The sequence below is a fragment of the Chiloscyllium punctatum genome, chromosome 10 (genome assembly GCF_047496795.1).
Source record: "Chiloscyllium punctatum isolate Juve2018m chromosome 10, sChiPun1.3, whole genome shotgun sequence".
Classification (NCBI taxonomy): Eukaryota; Metazoa; Chordata; class Chondrichthyes; order Orectolobiformes; family Hemiscylliidae; genus Chiloscyllium; species Chiloscyllium punctatum.
In genome coordinates, this window is record NC_092748.1 from 56608410 (window position 1) to 56626902 (window position 18493).

Here is an 18493-nt window from a genome sequence, read left to right on the forward strand (position 1 = left end):
GTAAGCACTGGGAAGAGCAGAGGCAGCAAAGGACTTAGAAATTATAGGCCAGCAGTGACCTGCAGCACTGTGCTGGAGCCAGATGAACATACCTTCTCTTCCAGGCTCCAAATTAATACTATTTTTTTAAAAACTCACGCCTTTTAAACTTAGAGGATGCTTACCAGCTGAGCCAGCTCTTGTTGCCTGTTAGTACTTGTCCTTGGGAAGGTGCTGATATGTTGCCTTTTGAATTGCCGCTCTCCTTGGGTGTAGGTAGACCCACAATGCTGTTAGGAAGGAAGTTCAGGATTTTGACCCAGTGACGCTAAAAGAATGGCAATCTATTTCCATCGACAAAGGTCTTTTCCCTGGGATGGGGGTGTCCAGAACTAGAGGACATAGGTTTAGGGTGAGAGGGAAAAATTTTAAAGGGACCTAAGGGGCAACTTTCTCATGCAGAGGGTGGTGTGTGTGTGCCACAAGAAGTGGTGGAGGCTAGTACAATTGTAGCATTTAAAAAGCAGCTGGATGGGTATATGAATAGGAAGGGTTTGGAGGGATATGAGTTGGGTGCTGGCAGGTGGGATTAGATTGGGTTGGGATATCTGGTTGGCATGAACAAGTTGAACCAAAGGGTCTGCTTCCTAGTTGTACATCTCTATGACTATGTCAGGATGGGGAATGGCTTGGAGGGGAACTTGCAAGTGATGGTGTTCCTATATCCTTCTAGATGGTAACAATTGTGGATTTGACAGATATTTTTTAAAAAATAGCCTTGGTGAGTTTTTGCAGTGCTACCACTGTACATTAGTGATGGAGAGAGTGTATGTGGATGTGGTACCAAACAAGTGGTCTGCTCTGTCTTCATTGATGTCAAGCTTCTTGAGTATTGTTGGAGTATTCCATCATACTACTGATTTGTCTTGTAGATGGTGAACAGGCTTTGGGGAGTCAAAGTGTAACTTGCTGCTAGATTCCTAGCTTCTGACCTGCTCTTGAAGCCATAGTACTATTATGGTCCAGTTCAGTTTCTGGTCAATGGTAACTCCCCAGGATGTTGATAGAGATGGATTCAGTAATGGTAATGCTATTTAATGTCAGGGCATTGATTAGCATCTCTCTTTTTGGGATGATCATTACATACATGAGTGGCACAAATGTTACCTGCTACTTGGCAGTCCAAGTCTGAATATTGTCTAGATCTTGCTGCATTTGGACCTGGATTGCTTCAGTCTGAGGAATATGGTGCTGAATGTTGTGCAGTCATCAGCGAACATCTCCATTCCTGATGTTATGATGGAGACAAGGCTTTTTCAGTACTTGCATCCAGCACTCCATTTAAGGACCAATGTTAGTCTTCAGGAAATCTGCAAATGCGTGCACACCCAGTTCTTATATTGATTTAAGTGGGTGTCCAAGCTTTCTGGAAGTTAGTGTTTCTCAATATAGTTGCCAACACAGTTTCAGTGGTGGGAAGGTGTCATCCCAGTAAACCACAACCTGAATCTCATTTTGTATTGATAGAGCTCTCAACAATCACAGAATAGTTGCATGGCAGAAGGGGGCCACTCAGCTGTCATGTCTATGTTCAACTACTCTCCAAAGCCCTGTTTTAGTCTCCATCACCCTTTATAGCCCTCCATAGCTACAGTTTAATCTGCTACCACCACAGCCATTACACATTCTAACCACTTGCTGTTTAAAAAAAATGCTCATATCACTATTGGTTCTTTTGGAAGTTATCATGATTTGACATCCTTTGGTACTTAAGCCATACACAAATGAGAAGTTTCTCTCTCACTGTTCTATCTGCACTGCTTGTAATTTTGAACACTTCCATAAAGTCTTCTCTTAATCGTATCTTTTCTCCAAGAACAACCCCAGTTTCTTGAGTTTGTCCAGGTAACTGAAGATGTGTATCTCTAGAAATTTTCTCATAAATGTCTTCCATAGTTCACTAAAGCTTTTATATTTTTCTTAAAATGTGTTGCTCAGAATTGGAATCCATTCTCCAGTTGAGGTCAAACCAGCATTTCATTAAAGGTTCATCATAACTTCCATGCTTTTGTACTCTAGGCCACACATAGAGTAGCAGTGCTAAACACTGTGCCACCGTGCCGCCCAGAGACCTGGGTTCAATTCCCGCCTCAGGTGACTGACTGTGTGGAGTTTGCACATTCTCCCCGTGTCTGCGTGGGTTTCCTCCGGGTGCTCCGGTTTCCTCCCACAGACCAAAGAATGTGCAGGTTAGGTGAATTGGCCATGCTAAATTGCCCATAGTGTTAGGTGAAGGGATAAATGTAGGGGAATGGGTCTGGGTGGGTTGCGCTTCGGCGGGTCGGTGTGGACTTGTTGGGCCGCAGGGCCTGTTTCCACACTGTAAGTAATCTAATCATATCATGACCTATCTGTTCCTGCAATCTCTTCAGAATTGTAACCTTTGTTGTACATTGCCTCTCCTTGTTCTTGCCCACAAACTGTACTTTTCACATTATTCTGTATTAAGTCTCATCCATCAGATGTCAACCTTTCTATCTATATTCTCGTGTGTCCTCTCACAGTTCACAGTACTTTCAAGTTTTCTATAGATTTTGAAATTATTCATTGTACACCCGGTCTAGGTCATTAAAAATATAAAGAAAAGCAATGTTGCTAGAAAACACCTCGGAATCCCACTATATATGTCCCCCAATCTGAAAAAAGTCATTCTTCACACAACCAACTTTGTATCCATACGGTCATTAACATGTTATTCCACATACTTCAACTTTAGTGGCAAGCCTGTTCTATGATATTTTATCAAATACCTTTTGGAAGTTTAGGCATACCATATCGATTATATTATAATGATCAAAGAACTCAGTCAAGTTAATGTGAGTCATTTATGTTCCATTAGCTTTTAATTTGACCTGAAGCAACATACTCAGTTTGAGTTGACTGTCCAGTGCAGGATACTGCACGGCTTTCTTAAGGATGATTTTCGTCAGTAGAAATACATGTCTTGCTTTTCACTTTTTAAGCAGTTTAAGAACAGTTCGAGCAGCTGTAACCAATATGGGAAAGTCTTCTGACATGACAGTTCACTTATATTATGTATTATTTATATTTTTTAGTATTATCAAAATACCAAATATAATCTAAAGTAATTTTCTCCTTGTTATTTTTCACACAGATCCTAAAGCAAGCAATCTTAATTCCAATTTTCTGTTTTGAAAACTGATGCCTAACTATAGAATGTTATTGTGCTGTCGGTATTTTGAACAAAGTTTAACTAGATTGGAAGCAATATGAAAGCAAAGAAACAGAAAATGTGTAATTTTCTACCTTTCACAGCTGATAAATAGCAGCCCTTTTCAAACATTGCACTTAAATACGTTCTTCTCTGTAAAGAACTGGGTTATTTATCACATCTTCATATCACAACCTTCTTTAAACTACAAACAGCACTTTTTTTTTTCTTGCTTTTGTTAGGGTGAGTTGGCAATTTCCTCTGAGATGGAGGTACTACAGACAGCACTTTTCTTTGATAATGTTCCTGACACCTGGACCAAGCTGGCATATCCATCAACGTACAGTCTAGCACAATGGTAAGTAGCATGTTAAGACACAAACAGCTTGTGCATGGCATTCTGTCTGTCAAAGTGCCACTAGAATTGCTCAGTATTTCTTGTATGGAAATTAGTGTTGCTCGGCTTTTTATTGGGATTTTTGCTATGATTCTTTTCCCCCAGCACGGCAGTGTTTTGATGTAGCTATTATGCATCACTCTGATCTGTTAGTCACAAACCATTCGGTATCTACTTGCATAATGTATAACGAGTCTCTTGGGACCAGTATGGTATGAGAAATGCAAGCAAGGAATCATGTTTAATAGTAGTCATAATAGAAAATGTCTTATCCACTCTAAATGAAGACTTTGTGTGCTCATGTGCATGACAGCATGCAGTACAGCAACATTTATTCCACCAAATAATATCTCTGAAAATTATGCTGTGTAGCCTTCCCTGAATTTCTTCACCAATATTTTATCATCTTTTCTATGAAATAATCTGTTCTCCTGGTTATCTGCAATATTCTGTCATTAGCTGATTCTGAGGAGGACTGGCATGAGTAAAGTTTGGAATTGTTAGAACATACACGGGATGTTGCAGAAAATGAAAACAGGCTCATCAATATAATCAAGTACTTCTCTTGTCATGTTATTTACCATCATAATATGTAATACATAAGCCACTTCCTGACAGAAATATCCATTTAAAAGCTATTAATGGACAAGGTAGAAAAATAAATATTTTGTTTCCTTGCCAAGTAAGGATGATTAAACACAGGAAATTGTGCATTGAAAGAGTTGTGTTTAAAGTTTTGATATAAGGTACATGGAGTACTTTTCCTTCATTTTCTGATGTTAGCCCAAAAAATGACAATAGTCTTAGGTTATGTTCAGTTTGATTTTGTGCGTCCACTGTTATCACTGTTGTGTTCTGGGTTGTGGAAGACCAAACTGATTTCATACAGATATTCCTACAGCTGAAGCTCAAACTATTAGCTCAGACAAAGTTCAAATCCAGGTCCATGAAATGAGAAAAAAAAACTAGCCACTCAGTCCCTATCAAACAATGAGTAAAATTGGTGAGTACATTTAAAATTACATTAAATGTGCAATTTTACTTAGAAAAATACAGGATTGCATGAAAATGAACTTTATTTTAATGCACATCATGATAGCAATGAATCAGCAGACAGCACTTTCAAAATTGAAGTAATAACAAACTGTTCAATATAAATACAATAAATGATGACCATGACGAATTATAGTTTCAAGATAGTTTGGAGCTTCTGAATTTAAAATTGGCTTAGCTGCTCATTGATTTACAAGTTGAAAAGCAAATGGTAGATTTGATACACATCTATAATTTACCTCCAACCATCCATATTGTGTTTATAAATAAATTTGCATTTACCTTGTATCCATTGCCAGAAATGACCACAGGGGAAGAAAAACAACAGTTTCAGAGATCAGAAGTACACTACAAACTATGGTTCTCTCAGAATACTTTGATTAATAATCAGGTACAATTTGGGCTAGCTACTGTTCTATACCAATTATATCAAGCACACGATCTGCCAGGGCTCAATCATTTTAAGCATAGTCTGGATTCACACTATAAATAGACCCACTTATCATTAATGCCATTTCTTCTGCAAGGCGGAACTGCTACTGCAATTGGTTTATGCTTACCTTTTTTTCATCTTTAGAAGACAAAATACTATACAGAATATAATTATCCTTTGAAATATCAGTGCATGAGGTTGTTTACTTTAGTATGATACAGTACATAAAAGTAACTTGAAATTTAAAAACAGTCATATCTGAACCTTTGTTATGAGACTACTTCAGTTCCTCCATGAAACTGACTAGTTTCTACAATAATATTTATCTGACAGAGTGCTGTCTTGTGGAATTATTTGTTATATACTTAACTTAGTGTATATTACTGCAGTAATGACACAATCAACCATCTGCATTGTTGTCAGGTATTTTTTCTTTAAATTTGATTAATGAAACAGTAAAACAAATACTAAAGAGGCATCAAAAATTCCTAGTACTGGTTAGATAATACATAACATAGGACTAGATGTGGGGTGAATAGGCCATTTGTAATAAAGAATTAGAAACAAGGCAGCAAGTCAGAAATATACCCCCAGAATGAGTGGTTATATTGAGCGATTTCCAAGATAAATGGAGCAGTAGCAGGTTGAAAATCACAGCATACCAAATACTGCTTCATACCTATCAATGTTGTTACTACAAGTAGTTATGCTATGAAGCACATTTTATTTACACAAATTTGCTGTAATGCAATTGATGAATTGGGGACAATGTTTCTAAAGCACACACTTTTAAAACATGTTTTGGCTGTAATGCAATGACATTGCCAACACTTCAAGCACTGTTTTTAAAGCATCATCACTTTTCTATAACACAGGGTTGCACAAGAACATAACCATCGCGGTATAGAAGAACTACCTTGTCATCTATGGGTCACAATGTAAAATAGCAATAAAACTAAAAAGTGCTGGTGAAACTGAGCATGACTGGCAGCAATTATGAAGATAAAAACAGAGTTAACGTTTTGAGTCTAATATGATTCTTGTTCCAAAGGAAAACTTTCACATTATTGAGTTCAAACTGACTGGTCTATCATTACTGGATTTATCCTAACGTCCTTTTTTGAAAAGCATGTGACATTTGTAATTCTCCAAACCACTGGTACTGACCTTGTATCTAAGGTGAATTAGAAGATGTCCACATATTCCACCCTTTCTTCAGTTGCATGTCATCCAGACATGATTGCTTATCAGTGCTAAGTACAGGCAGTCCTTTCAACATCTACTATTTATACCAGCTGGATCTTTTTGACTATGAAATCCTTGATTGGTCCAGGTTAACAAACCCAAACAGGAAGCCCTGCCTGACCAATATGAATGGGGGATCTGGCTGGGTCACAGTTAGTATGTTACTAACTGTTGGTTTCTGCTTTTTTTTGTGGGAGTGGGGGAAAGAACTGATCACAAAGCCAGTTTTGTTAACTGGTATCCCTTTTTTATTGAGGACAAAGAAAAGGAATAACCAAGAGATTTGGAATCCCCTCAGTCTTGGGGACTGGCTCAAAAAAAGAAAAAAATATACAAACAGGGGATTTAGAATCTCCTCAGTTCTGTGGACTGACCACAGCCAGTTTACTGTGCAGAAGTAAAGGGTGACTGGGTGATAGGATACCAGCCTCTGTGCAGTTATTCCATAAACAATCAAATGTATCAACTCTCTCTCATTCATGATTACTTTGCTAACATAAAGACAAATGCAAAGTCCATGTTTAATACCTCAGTCATGCACTTTTCCTGCAAAAATTTGTCCTGTTTTCTGTCCTTAATCAGGCGCACTCCTCTTTACTATTTACATGCTTTTGGATTCCCCTTTATTATATGTCAATCTTTTCTCATACTTTTGCTTTTCCAATTCCCCTCGGAACTTTCTATACTTGGCTTGATTTACACTTATATTATGAGCCTGACATTGTCACAAGCACATTTTAAGCTTCATCTTACTCTTGAATTCTTCCATTTTCCATGGTGTTTCGACATTGTTGTCCTTACTTTCCTCTTGGTAGGAACAGAATCACAATAGTACCTGAGTAACTCCTCTTTGAATGCAGATTAAAACTTATTGGAGAGGCAATGGATAAGTGGTATTTTCATTGGACTATTTAATTCAGAGGCCCAGGTAATGTTCTGAGAGCCTGGGTTCAAATCCCCCATGACAGGTTTATCAAGTTATACAGTATGTAAATAGACCCTTCAGTCCAACTCATCCACGATGACCAGATATCTTAAATTAATGAGAACATAAGAATTAGGAGCAGGAGTAGGCCATCTGGCCTTACAAGCCTGCTCTGCCATTCAAAACAATTTTTGAAAGTGCTCAGCAAATGTATATTCCAGTGAAAAGGAAGGACTGTAAGAAAAGGGGTAAACTCAAAGTTTGGGAGAAGATTTGTAGCTCGGGTGTTTGTTGTTGTAGTTCTGTTCGCCGAGCTGGGAATTTGTCTTGCAAATGTTTCGTCCCCTGTCTAGGTGACATCCTCAGTGCTTGGGAGCCTCCTGTGAAGCGCTTCTGTGCTGTTTTCTCCGGCATTTACAGTGGCCTGTCTCTGCCACTTCCGGTTGTCAGTTCGAGCTGTCCGCTGTAGTGGCCGGTATATTGGGTCCAGGTCGATGTGTTTGTTGACAGAGTCTGTGGATGAGTGCCATGCCTCTAGGAATTCCCTGGCTGTTCTGTGTTTGGCTTGCCCTATAAAGGTAGTGTGGTCCCAGTGGAATTCATGTTGCTTGTCGTCTGTGTGTGTGGCTACTAAGAATAGCTGGTCGTGTCGTTTCGTGGCTAGTTGGTGTTCATGTATACGGATCGTTAACTGTCTTCCTGTTTGTCCGATGTAGTGTTTTGTGCAGTCCTTGCATGGGATTTTGTACACTACATTAGTTTTGCTCATGTTGGGTATTGGGTCCTTCGTTCTGGTGAGTTGTTGTCTGAGCGTGGCTGTTAGTTTGTATGCTATTATGAGTCCTAGTGGTCGCAGTAGTCTGGCTGTCAGTTCAGAAATGTTCCTGATGTATGGTAGTGTGGCTAGTCCTTTGGTTTGCGGCATGTCCTCGTTCCGTTGTCTCTCCCTTAGGCATCTGTTGATGAAATTGCGAGGGTATCCGTTTTTGGCGAATACCTTGTATAGGTGTTCCTCTTCCTCTTTTTGCAGTTCTGGTGTGCTGCAGTGTGTTGTGGCCCTTTTGAATAGTGTCCTGATGCAACTTCGTTTGTGTGTGTTGGGGTGGTTGCTTTCATAGTTTAGGACTTGGTCTGTGTGTGTGGCTTTCCTGTAAACCTTTGTGATGAATTCTCCATTCGGTGTTCTCTGTACCATCACGTCTAGGAATGGGAGTTGGTTGTCCTTTTCTTCCTCTCTAGTGAATCGGATTCCTGTGAGTGTGGCGTTGATGATCTGGTGTGTGTTCTCTATTTCTACATCGGACTACATCGGACAAACAGGAAGACAGTTAACAATCCGTATACACGAACACCAACTAGCCACGAAACGACACGACCAGCTATCCTTAGTAGCCACACACACAGACGACAAGCAACATGAATTCGACTGGGACAACACTACCGTTATAGGGCAAGCCAAACAGAGAACAGCCAGGGAATTCCTAGAGGCGTGGCACTCATCCACAGACTCTGTCAACAAACACATCGACCTGGACCCAATATACCGGCCACTACAGCGGACAGCTCGAACTGACAACCGGAAGTGGCAGAGACTGGCCACTATAAATGCCGGAGAAAACAGCACAGAAGTGCTTCACAGCAGGCTCCCAAACACTGAGGATGTCACCTAGACAGGGGACGAAACGTTTGCAAGACAAATTCCCAGCTCGGCGAACAGAACCACAACAAAGGGGTAAACTGCCATGGGTCTCTAAGGAAATAAGGGAGGCTATCAAATTGAAAGAGAAGGCATACAAAGTGGCCAAGATCAGCAAGAGGCTAGAAGAATGGGAAAGCTTTAAAGGTCAACAGAAAGCCACAAAAATAACTATAAAGAAAAGTAAGATAGAACATGAGAAAAAAAGACAGATAGCAAAAGTTTGTATGAATAAATAAAACGTAAAATAGTGGTAAAAGTAAATAGAGTCATAGAATTATAGAGATGTACAGCACAAAAACAGATGCTTTGGTCCAACTCGTCCGTGCCAACCTGATATCCCAACCCAATCTGGTCCCACCTGCCAGCACCCGGCCCATATCCCTCCAAACCCTTCCTATTCATATATCCATCCAAATGCCATTTACATGTTGCAATTGTACTAGACTCCACCACTTCCTGTGGCAGCTCATAACATACAGGTACCACCCTCTGAGTGAAAACATTGCCCCTTAGGTCTCTTTTATATCTTTCCCCTCTCACCCTAAACCTATGCCCTCTAGTTCTGGACTCCCCGACCCCAGGGAAATAATTGTTTCTTCATCCTATCCATGCCCCTCATAATTTTATAAACCCCTCAGCCTCCGACGCTCCAGGGAAAACAGCCCTAACTTATTCAACCTCTCCCTATAGCTCAAATCCTCCAACCCTGGCAAATCCTTATAAATCTTTTCTGAACCCTTTCAAGTTCCACAACATCTTTCCGACAGGAGGGAGACCAGAATGCATGCAATATTCCAACAGTGGCCTCACCAATGACCTGTACAGCCGTAACATGACCTCCCAACTCCTGTACTCAATACTCTGATCAATAAAGGAAAGCATACCAAACACCTTCTTCACTATCTTATCTACCTGTGACTCCACTTTCAAGGAGCTATGAACCTTCACTCCAAGGTCTCTTTGTTCAGCAACATTCCTAGAACCTTACCATTAAGTCTGTAAGTCCTGCTAAGATTTGCTTTTCCCCAAAATGCAGCACCTCGCATTTATCTAAATTAAACTCCATCTGCCACTTCTCAACCCATTGGCCCATCTGATCAAGATCCCGTTGTAATCTGAGGTAACCTCCTTCGCTGTCCACTACAATTCCAATTTTCTTCCTAGTTATTTTATACTGAATTAATGTGTTACAATAGGTTTGGGAGCCCCAAACTAATTAACTTTTTGCTGAGATTCCCTGTTGTCGTAGATCATATGCGAACAGGATCATGACTCCACTATTCTTCTAAATAGACCATTTGATTAGCTTTGTTTCTTGTGACCAAGACTTATGATTGAATTGTGATCATATGGGTAAGGTACTGGAGCAAGTGCAAAATGTGGCAAGTGTACTCAGAAGAGTGGAGGAATTTTATGAATAAATAATTCAATCTTCGATAGCTGTAATATCTTTTACCACAATTTGCAATCTCTTCACTGCCATATGAAGAGAGTGGAAATTGTCTTTTTACCTTTCTCCTATTTCATCCTGAAAAATAACATCTTGCTGAAATTATACCAGTATGTTGATATCAATGTTTAATTGATGGTGTAGGTAAGTTCATTGTGCTAAATGGAAGTCAGCACAAGATACAGAAATAAACCACAAATAAAGCACGTGATCAGAATAATAATTAAAACTGTGTAAGTATGTAAGATGAGCTTGAAGGTTTGTTTTCAGATGTTTCATCACCATACTAGGTAACATCATCAGTGAGAGGCTCTGGAATGGGAGTGCTCGGTGTGATAGTTGAACGTACAGTTAACAGAGAGCTTCAAACCAGCATCTACAGAAAAACAGAGAGCTTCAAACCAGCATCTACAGAAAAACACTGTCCGGGCATGAGGTGGTTAAGGTTTGGTGATGGACGAGGCCCAGGACCTGCATGTCCATAATGGAGTGGGAGGAGGAGCTGAAATGTTCAGCCACAGAGCAGTGAGGTTGATTGGTGTGGGTGTCCCGGAGATATTCTGTAAAATGATCTGCAAGTTGATGTCTTGTCTCCCCGATGTAGAGGAGACCACATATGGTGCAACAGATACAGTAGATGACATTTGTGGAGGTACAGATAAATTTCCATTGTATGTGGAAAGATTCTTTGGGTTTTTGGACAAAGATGAAGGGAGAGGTGTGGGCACAGGTTTTGCACTTCCTGCGGTGGCAGGGGAGGGTGCTGTGAGTGGGGTGAGGGCTGATGAGTTGGAGTGCGTTGGAGTGCTGGGGGACAAAGGGTGCTGATAGCGCAGATTAAGTGATCGGAATGTGAGAATGGCAGATAATGGTCTGTCTAACTGCTAGACTGGAAAGAACAGTCTACTGGAGTTGGGGGAGGGGTGACCGGACATGGTGACAATGCATTAAGTAAAGCTAAAAGAAAGGGAAGGAATGGGAGTTAGTTCACAATCTGAAGATATTGAACTCAATGTTAAGTCCAGAGGGTTATAAGATGAGGACTGGAGGTGATAACCCAATCTGCGTTTGATTTCTCCAGGGTAGAGTAGGCCACATTGGATGTAATGAACACAATAGATCAGATTGGAGGAGGTACAATTGAAATGCTGCTTCATCTGAAAAGCTTATTTAGGCCTTTGAATAGTGAGCAGAGAGGTGAAGGGGCAGGCATTGCACCTTCTTCAGCTACATAGGAAGGTGCCATGGGAAGTGGAGGGAATGGTGTTGGTGGTCAAGGAATGAACTCGAGGGATTGGTCCCTGTGAAATGCAGGCGTGGGGAGGGAGAGGATGATATGTTTGTTGTTGGCGTTATGCTGGAGTTGTCTGAAATGATCCTTTTAATGCGGAGGCTGGTGGAGTGAAAAGTAGGACAAGGTGGACCCGATCATGCTGTTGTGAGTGATGGGACTGGGCAAGGTCAGAAACACAGATGATAGGTCAAATGGGATTGGGGGCCCTGTCAACTACAGTGGGTGGGAAACCACAGTTACAGAAGAAGAATGCTATATCAGCAGTGCTGTTTTTGGAAGGTAGCATCATCTGAACAGATATGACATAGAGGTGATGCATCTTGGGAGGTCAAATCCCAGAGGTAAGTATACAATAAATGGCAGGACCCTTAGGAGCACTGATGTACAAGAGATCTTGGAGTGCAAGTCCCCATGGCAACCTGAAAGTGGCAACACTAGTGAATAGATAGTAAAGCAGGCATAAGGTGTGTTTGCCATGTTGCAGCTATATGAGATTTTTGGAGTATTGTGTGAAGTTCTGGTCGCCACATGATAGGAAGGAAATGGAAGCTTTGGAGAGGATGCAAAGAAGTTTGCCAAGATGTTGGCTGGATTGGAGTGTATTAACTACAAGGATTGGATTGTTTTCACAGGAGCATCAGAGGCTGAGGGGTGAGAAGCATGGATAAGGTGAATAGTTGGAGTCTTTTTTCCTAGAGATGGAAATGTCAAATATGAGGGAGCAAATGCTTAACGTGAGTGGGGGAACGTTTAGAAGACTTGTGCAATAAGAAGTTGTTTTACAAAGTGGGTGAAAGGTGCCTGGAATGCACTGCCAGGACAGATGGTGGAAGCAGATAGGTTAGCCAAAATTAATAGGCATTTGGATTGACACCTGAACCAGCAGCTAATAGAGGGATATGGCCCATGTGTAGACAGATGGGATTAGAATGGGATTGTGGTCGGTACAAACATGGGGCCAAACTGGTGTTCGTGGATGCAGATTGCTAGTTGGTTGCCTACTTTTTCCTTATTAGTGTTTTAGCAGTCTTTGCATGAAATCGTGTAAACTATGTTTGTCTTCCACATGTTGGGTATTGGGGCTTTTGTTCTGGTGAATTGTTGTCTGAGTGTGGCTGTTGGTTTATGGGCTATCATGAATCTGAGTGGTCGAGAAATCTGGCTGGGAGTTCTGACACGTTTTTTATATAAGGTCACGAGGCTATTGTGTTAGGCCATGGCATGTCCTTGTTGCGTTGTTTGTCTGGCAGGCATCTGCAGATGAAGTTGCAGGGATATCTTCTCTTTGCAGGTTGGGAGTGCTGCAGTGTGTTGTAGCCCTTTTGAACAGGATCCTAATGTGGCTTCTCGTGCGTGTTTGGGTGGTTGCTGTTGTAGTTCAGCATCTGGTCCGTGTGTGGCTTTTCTGTATGCTTCTATTATGCATTCACTGTTCTGTTCTTTCTACCATCACATCCAGGAATGGGAGTTGGTTGTTAGTTTCCTCCTCGCTCATAAATTTGATCCTGTGAGCATGGTGTTGACATTCTGGTGTGTGTCCTCGATCTCTGTTCTCTTAATTATTATTGAAGTGTTGTCCACATAATTTGTGGGAGGGCTGTTTGTTCCAGTCTTTGTATCACTGCTTTTGCTGTGAGCCCATTAGGTGACCCATTGATATGTTCATACATTTGGTTGTTGAATATGAAGTGTGTCATCAAGCACAGGTCCACTAGTTTGAGTGTGCAGTCCTTGTTGATAGGTTCCCCATCGTGTCGACTGTTCTGTTTGCCCAGGAGGTTGGCTATTGTCTCTCTGGCTAAGGTCTTGTCAACCGAGGTAAGCAGCACTGTTACATGAATGGGATCATTGCTTTGTCCTTATCTATGTTTATGTTCCTGATGTTGTCTAGGAATTACTGTAATGATTGTATGGAGTGTTTGGATCCGCTGATAAGATGTTTTAGTTTTTGTTGAAGTTCTTTTGCTAATTTATATGATTGAGTTCCTGGAAATGCAACAATAGGTCTAAGTATACCCAATACCCATTATGTGCAACACAATAATAGCTTACAAGATTCCATGCATAGACTGCATGAAACACTATACAGAGGAACCTCAATTATCCAAATATTGAATATCTGAATTTTGGATTATCCAAAGAAGATTTCAAGGTCCCGCAAAAACATTAAAGAGGTATGTGTATTTGATTTACCTGCACTGAAGAACATGTGAAAATGCTGGCAAAAACAAAGAAACGCAAGCAGCTCAAGCATCAGCGACTGGATATTTTTTAGCTAAGGGTGTCACACAGCCCTTTGCAAAAGTAATTTACCGGGCCACTCATGACAAAAATGGCCGAGAACATAAACACATGCGCGAAACGGTGCATGTCTTTTTATCGCGAGTTCCTGGAAACTGACAAATACTCTTGCAATCGTAGAAGCTGTTCAGGACCTCGTTTAATGCTGTCTTCATCACTCCTTGCCAAATGCTAACTACTGCTGCATTTTTAAAAAGTTTTCTCATGTTATCATTGCTTTGTTTTGTTCATCAAGTGAAATCTGTGTCCATTAAAATTATAGATTTAAACAAATTTTCCAGTAGTGCACGGCATTAGATCAGCATGGCTTTCCTTGTTTAACATAAAAATCGATTATCCAAATAATTAATTATCTGAATAATCCGTTATCTGACGAAATAGTGTCTGCCCATCTCGTTCAGATAATCGAGGTTCCTCTGTATAGGACAAACAAGCAGACAACTAGCAATCTACATCCATGAACACCAACTAGTTACTAAACGCCATAACTAGCTGTCCCTGATAGCCATACACACAGATGACAAGGACCACAAATTTGACTGGGACAACACGATAGTAGGACAAGCTAAACAGAGAACAGCCAGAGAATTTCTAGAGGCATGGCACTCATCCATGGACTCCATCAATAAACACATTGACCTAGACAATACACCGGCCACTACAACGAATAACTGGAAGCAGCAGGAACAGAACCAAATAAATTCCAGAATACATAGTATAGATATACTTCTCAGGAGGCTCCAAAGCACTGAAGATGTCACCTAGAAAGGGAACAAAATGTCTGTAAATCAACTTCCCAGCTTGGGTGTTCATACCCACAACTACGCAAACCTTTACTCTGATTGAATCTTGAAGCAGAAAATTAGAAAAGTGCTGTTTTAGAACAAACAGATAACATATTGTTTAGAATTTTAGAAAGCATAAAAATGTACCTAAGTTGTTTGGTATTCTTTCCTCCTCCAATTATAAGGAACATTTAAATTGAAAACAGAATGTTTCCTTACCAGTTTACAGCATGTACAGTGATAACCAGACAGAATTAGTTCAAAAAAAGTTTAAGTTTAAAACAAATTCATCCATCAGCACTCAAAACATAATACACCATCTATCAGGGCAAATGATTTTTGAGAGCAATTCCATCAGTAGTGTGAATGGATCTAATTTTATAAATGGTGACTTTATATTTTCAGACATTTAAGAACTGTTTATTAAAGCCTTGCTTAACCCAAAATACTAATTTATGTTATTGTCCATGGGAACATAAGAGCAGATGTAGGCCAATTGGCCCATTGAGCCTGTTTGATAATCACTACGATGTTCATGGTTGATCTGTTTATGTCTCTGCTCCATTTTGCTGTCTGCCCCTAAAACTCTTGACTGCATTGTTTATTAAAAATCTATCTAATTTGCACTTGAATACATTTTAAAGAGACAACCTTCAATATCTTCTAGGGAAGAAATTTGTGCTCATATGGTCTTTTCAGAGAAAGGATAATAAAGGAAAGTTTTATGCTTAAATCATTTCCCTGGTTTAACTTTCCCACATCTTTAGGGTATGTGCCGTCGGGTTTGCTGAAGATCTTGTATGTTTCACAAGATCACTCCTCAGGATAAAGTTAAAAATCACACACCAGGTTATAGTCCAACAGGTTTATTTGAAAACACTAGTTTATGAAGCACTGCTTCTTCCTCAGGTGGTTGTAGCAATAAGATAGAGTTTATAGCCAAAGGGGTACACTGATAATACAAGAAACAATTTTAGATTAAGTTTTTTATCTTTTGGAGTGGGATGTGTTGATTTCTGTTCTTTGTTTTGAAAATCCCAGAACTACTTTTAAATTACATTTTCAAGAAAGGTCTAGCTTTTCTAACAATAGGTGCTATCTCAGCTCAGATACTGCATTAAGATGTGTCTGTGTCCCAATGTTGAGTTAGGCTGGTTCTATTTCTAAGGTAGGATTTACAGATTTACATGGATTAATGCAACTTTTGAGCAATTTAAAATGTAATTCTGCAAAAACAAATTCACCCCACAAACTTATATGTGTGCATGTAGGAGAGACAGTGTGGGTGTGAGTGCACGTGATAGTGTGCATGTGTGTGTAGGCTTGGTTAAGTGGATGTGTGAGTGTGATGGGGTATATGCCTGTGAGAGCGTATATAGTGCAGTGGAGTCACCTGCAGTGTGACATGAACCCAAGGTCATGGTTGAGGCCATTCACACAGGTACCAAACTTGGCTATCAGCTTCTGCTCGACCACTTTGTGTTGTTGCCTGTTGTGAAGTCTGCCTTGGAGGATGGTCACCTAAAGGTCTGAGGCCAAATGGCTTGGACTGCTGAAATGTTCCCCGAATGGGACAGAACACTCCTGCCTCATGATTGTTGCGTGGTGTCATCAGTTGTCGTTGTGTCTGCTTGGTCTCACCAATCTACCAACCTTGCCTGCAGCGTATGAGATAGACAACACTGAGTTGCATGAGTGCTTGCTGCCTACATGGTGGGAGGTGACACCACATGTAATAGTGGTATCCATAATCGACACCGATAACTCTTGCAGCAGCTGCTGTGCTAAGGTTTTAGAATGTTGTCCTGAAGGCTGGGCAGTTTGCGGTGAACAATGATTTGTTTAAGGTTTGGTGGTTGTTTAAAGGCTCGAAGTGGAGGCATGGGGAAGGCCTTGGTGAGGTGCTCATCCTCATTGATAATTTGTTGCAGGCTGTGAAGAACATGGTGTAATCATTCGACTCCCAGAGGTACTGGACAACGAAGGGTACCCTATCTGTTGCAGCCCATGTCTGTCTCCTGCAGTGGTCATTACAATTTCTCACTGTGGCATGTCGAACTGGTGGTCAAACAGTTGGGCATTGTACCTTGTTTTTATCAGGGCATCCTTGAGCACTTTCAGGTGTCTGTCATGTTTCTCCTCATCTGAACAGATCCTGTGTACACAGAGGGCTTGTTCATAGGGATGGCTGTTTTAATATGTCTCAGGTGGAAGCTAGAGAAGTGTAGCATTGTGAGGTTATCCATGGGTTTATGGTAGAGTAAGGTGCTGAGGTGGCCATCCTTGATGGAGATGCAAGTGTCCAAGAATGAGACAGCAAGTGGAAATGTGTTTAGATTTGTTTCTTCAATCTTTCGTAAAGGAAACTGGATAAATACTTGCAGAGATGAAATATACACTTTCTGCTGTTATTTCACAAATGCACTTTGGCTTTAATTTCTTTGTGGGTGCCACTGGAAAGGACAGCATTTTTATTTTTTTTGTTTGCAAAATAACCGTTCAGAGCATATTCATCAATGGGCTGACATCCTCTTCTAATGCAGTTCCCTGTTCTTTTGCCACATCATCATCTATAATTTCACAGCTGAGTTTCATAAAGCAACAGCAATAAGTGCAAACAGTTTGCAAATGAAAACAAGTTAGAAAGGACAAGGGAAGACACTCCAAAATTTCAAGTTTTGGATAAAATTTAATTAGAAAAACTGGCAGATGAAATTTAGTGCTGAGAAATGTCACATACAGATCCAAAGAACTTCTGATCAAACCATAATGCATATACCTTTCCTCAAATGCTAGGGTTGGAGATACCAGGTATTCCAGCACAAAAGATGAGGAATCAGGGAGATCTAAAATCACCGGAGGTAGGATTTAAGGGACAAACGATAATTACAATGTTGGCTTTTCAATTCAAGATGATCATGTAAAAAGATAGATAAATCAGAACATTAAAGTTGTGAAATGATGGTATTTATGCTTGACCAGATTTGTTTTGTCTGTTATGGTTACTGACCTCCAGGAGTGTCAAGATTTCAATTTAAAGCATATAGTGAGTCACTTAACAAATACTGTCATTATAAGCATGTGAATATTAATAAAATCTCTTTTTATTGAAGGTACAGTGATCTTCTTCTTCGTTGCCATGAACTGGACATCTGGACACAGGATCTGACCCTTCCTAGTGTTATCTGGATATCAGGGTTTTTCAACCCACAATCTTTTCTTACAGGTAAGATGTAAAGATCATAATTGCTTAACTTTAAATATTTGTTGATGACAATTCTGTTGAACTATTCAGGTGGTGTATGTGAAATGCTTCAAAATTATCATGGAAACAAACTGCAGTGGAATAATATGCTGTATTACACATGATCTTTATAGTTTGATCGAAACCCAAGACAACTGGCAGACCTAAAGTTTTTCAATGACTCTGACTCTATTTTAATGATATATTTTCCCCATAATCTGCTTACTGTTAAATGGGCAAGTGAGATAGAAACACCAAATTGGTTTGTCCCAATTTGTGTTCTTAATGCCTTGGCAGGAAGGTTTATAATTTGTGGTATGGAGCTAACCTTTTATTGAAGCTATCTTTCTATCCAGCATTAAATGTATTCTACTGATATCTACAAAACGTTGTTTGTCACAAAAATACATGCTCAATGTATTTTATTCAGTACTTTGAAACATGAGTCCATAAGCA

The 18493-nt window shown here is 40.2% G+C and overlaps 1 protein-coding gene across 1 annotated transcript in view; it reads left to right on the top strand.

Annotated features, from left to right (window-relative positions):
- The window catches only part of dnah9l (dynein, axonemal, heavy polypeptide 9 like), a 428305-nt gene that overhangs the window by 409054 nt on the left and 758 nt on the right, over positions 1-18493 (top strand). The window contains exons 81-82 of the mRNA XM_072579200.1: positions 3454-3569; positions 17907-18019. Of these exons, the coding sequence (XP_072435301.1) occupies positions 3454-3569; positions 17907-18019 (229 nt within the window). The remainder of the gene's footprint in view (positions 1-3453; positions 3570-17906; positions 18020-18493) is intronic.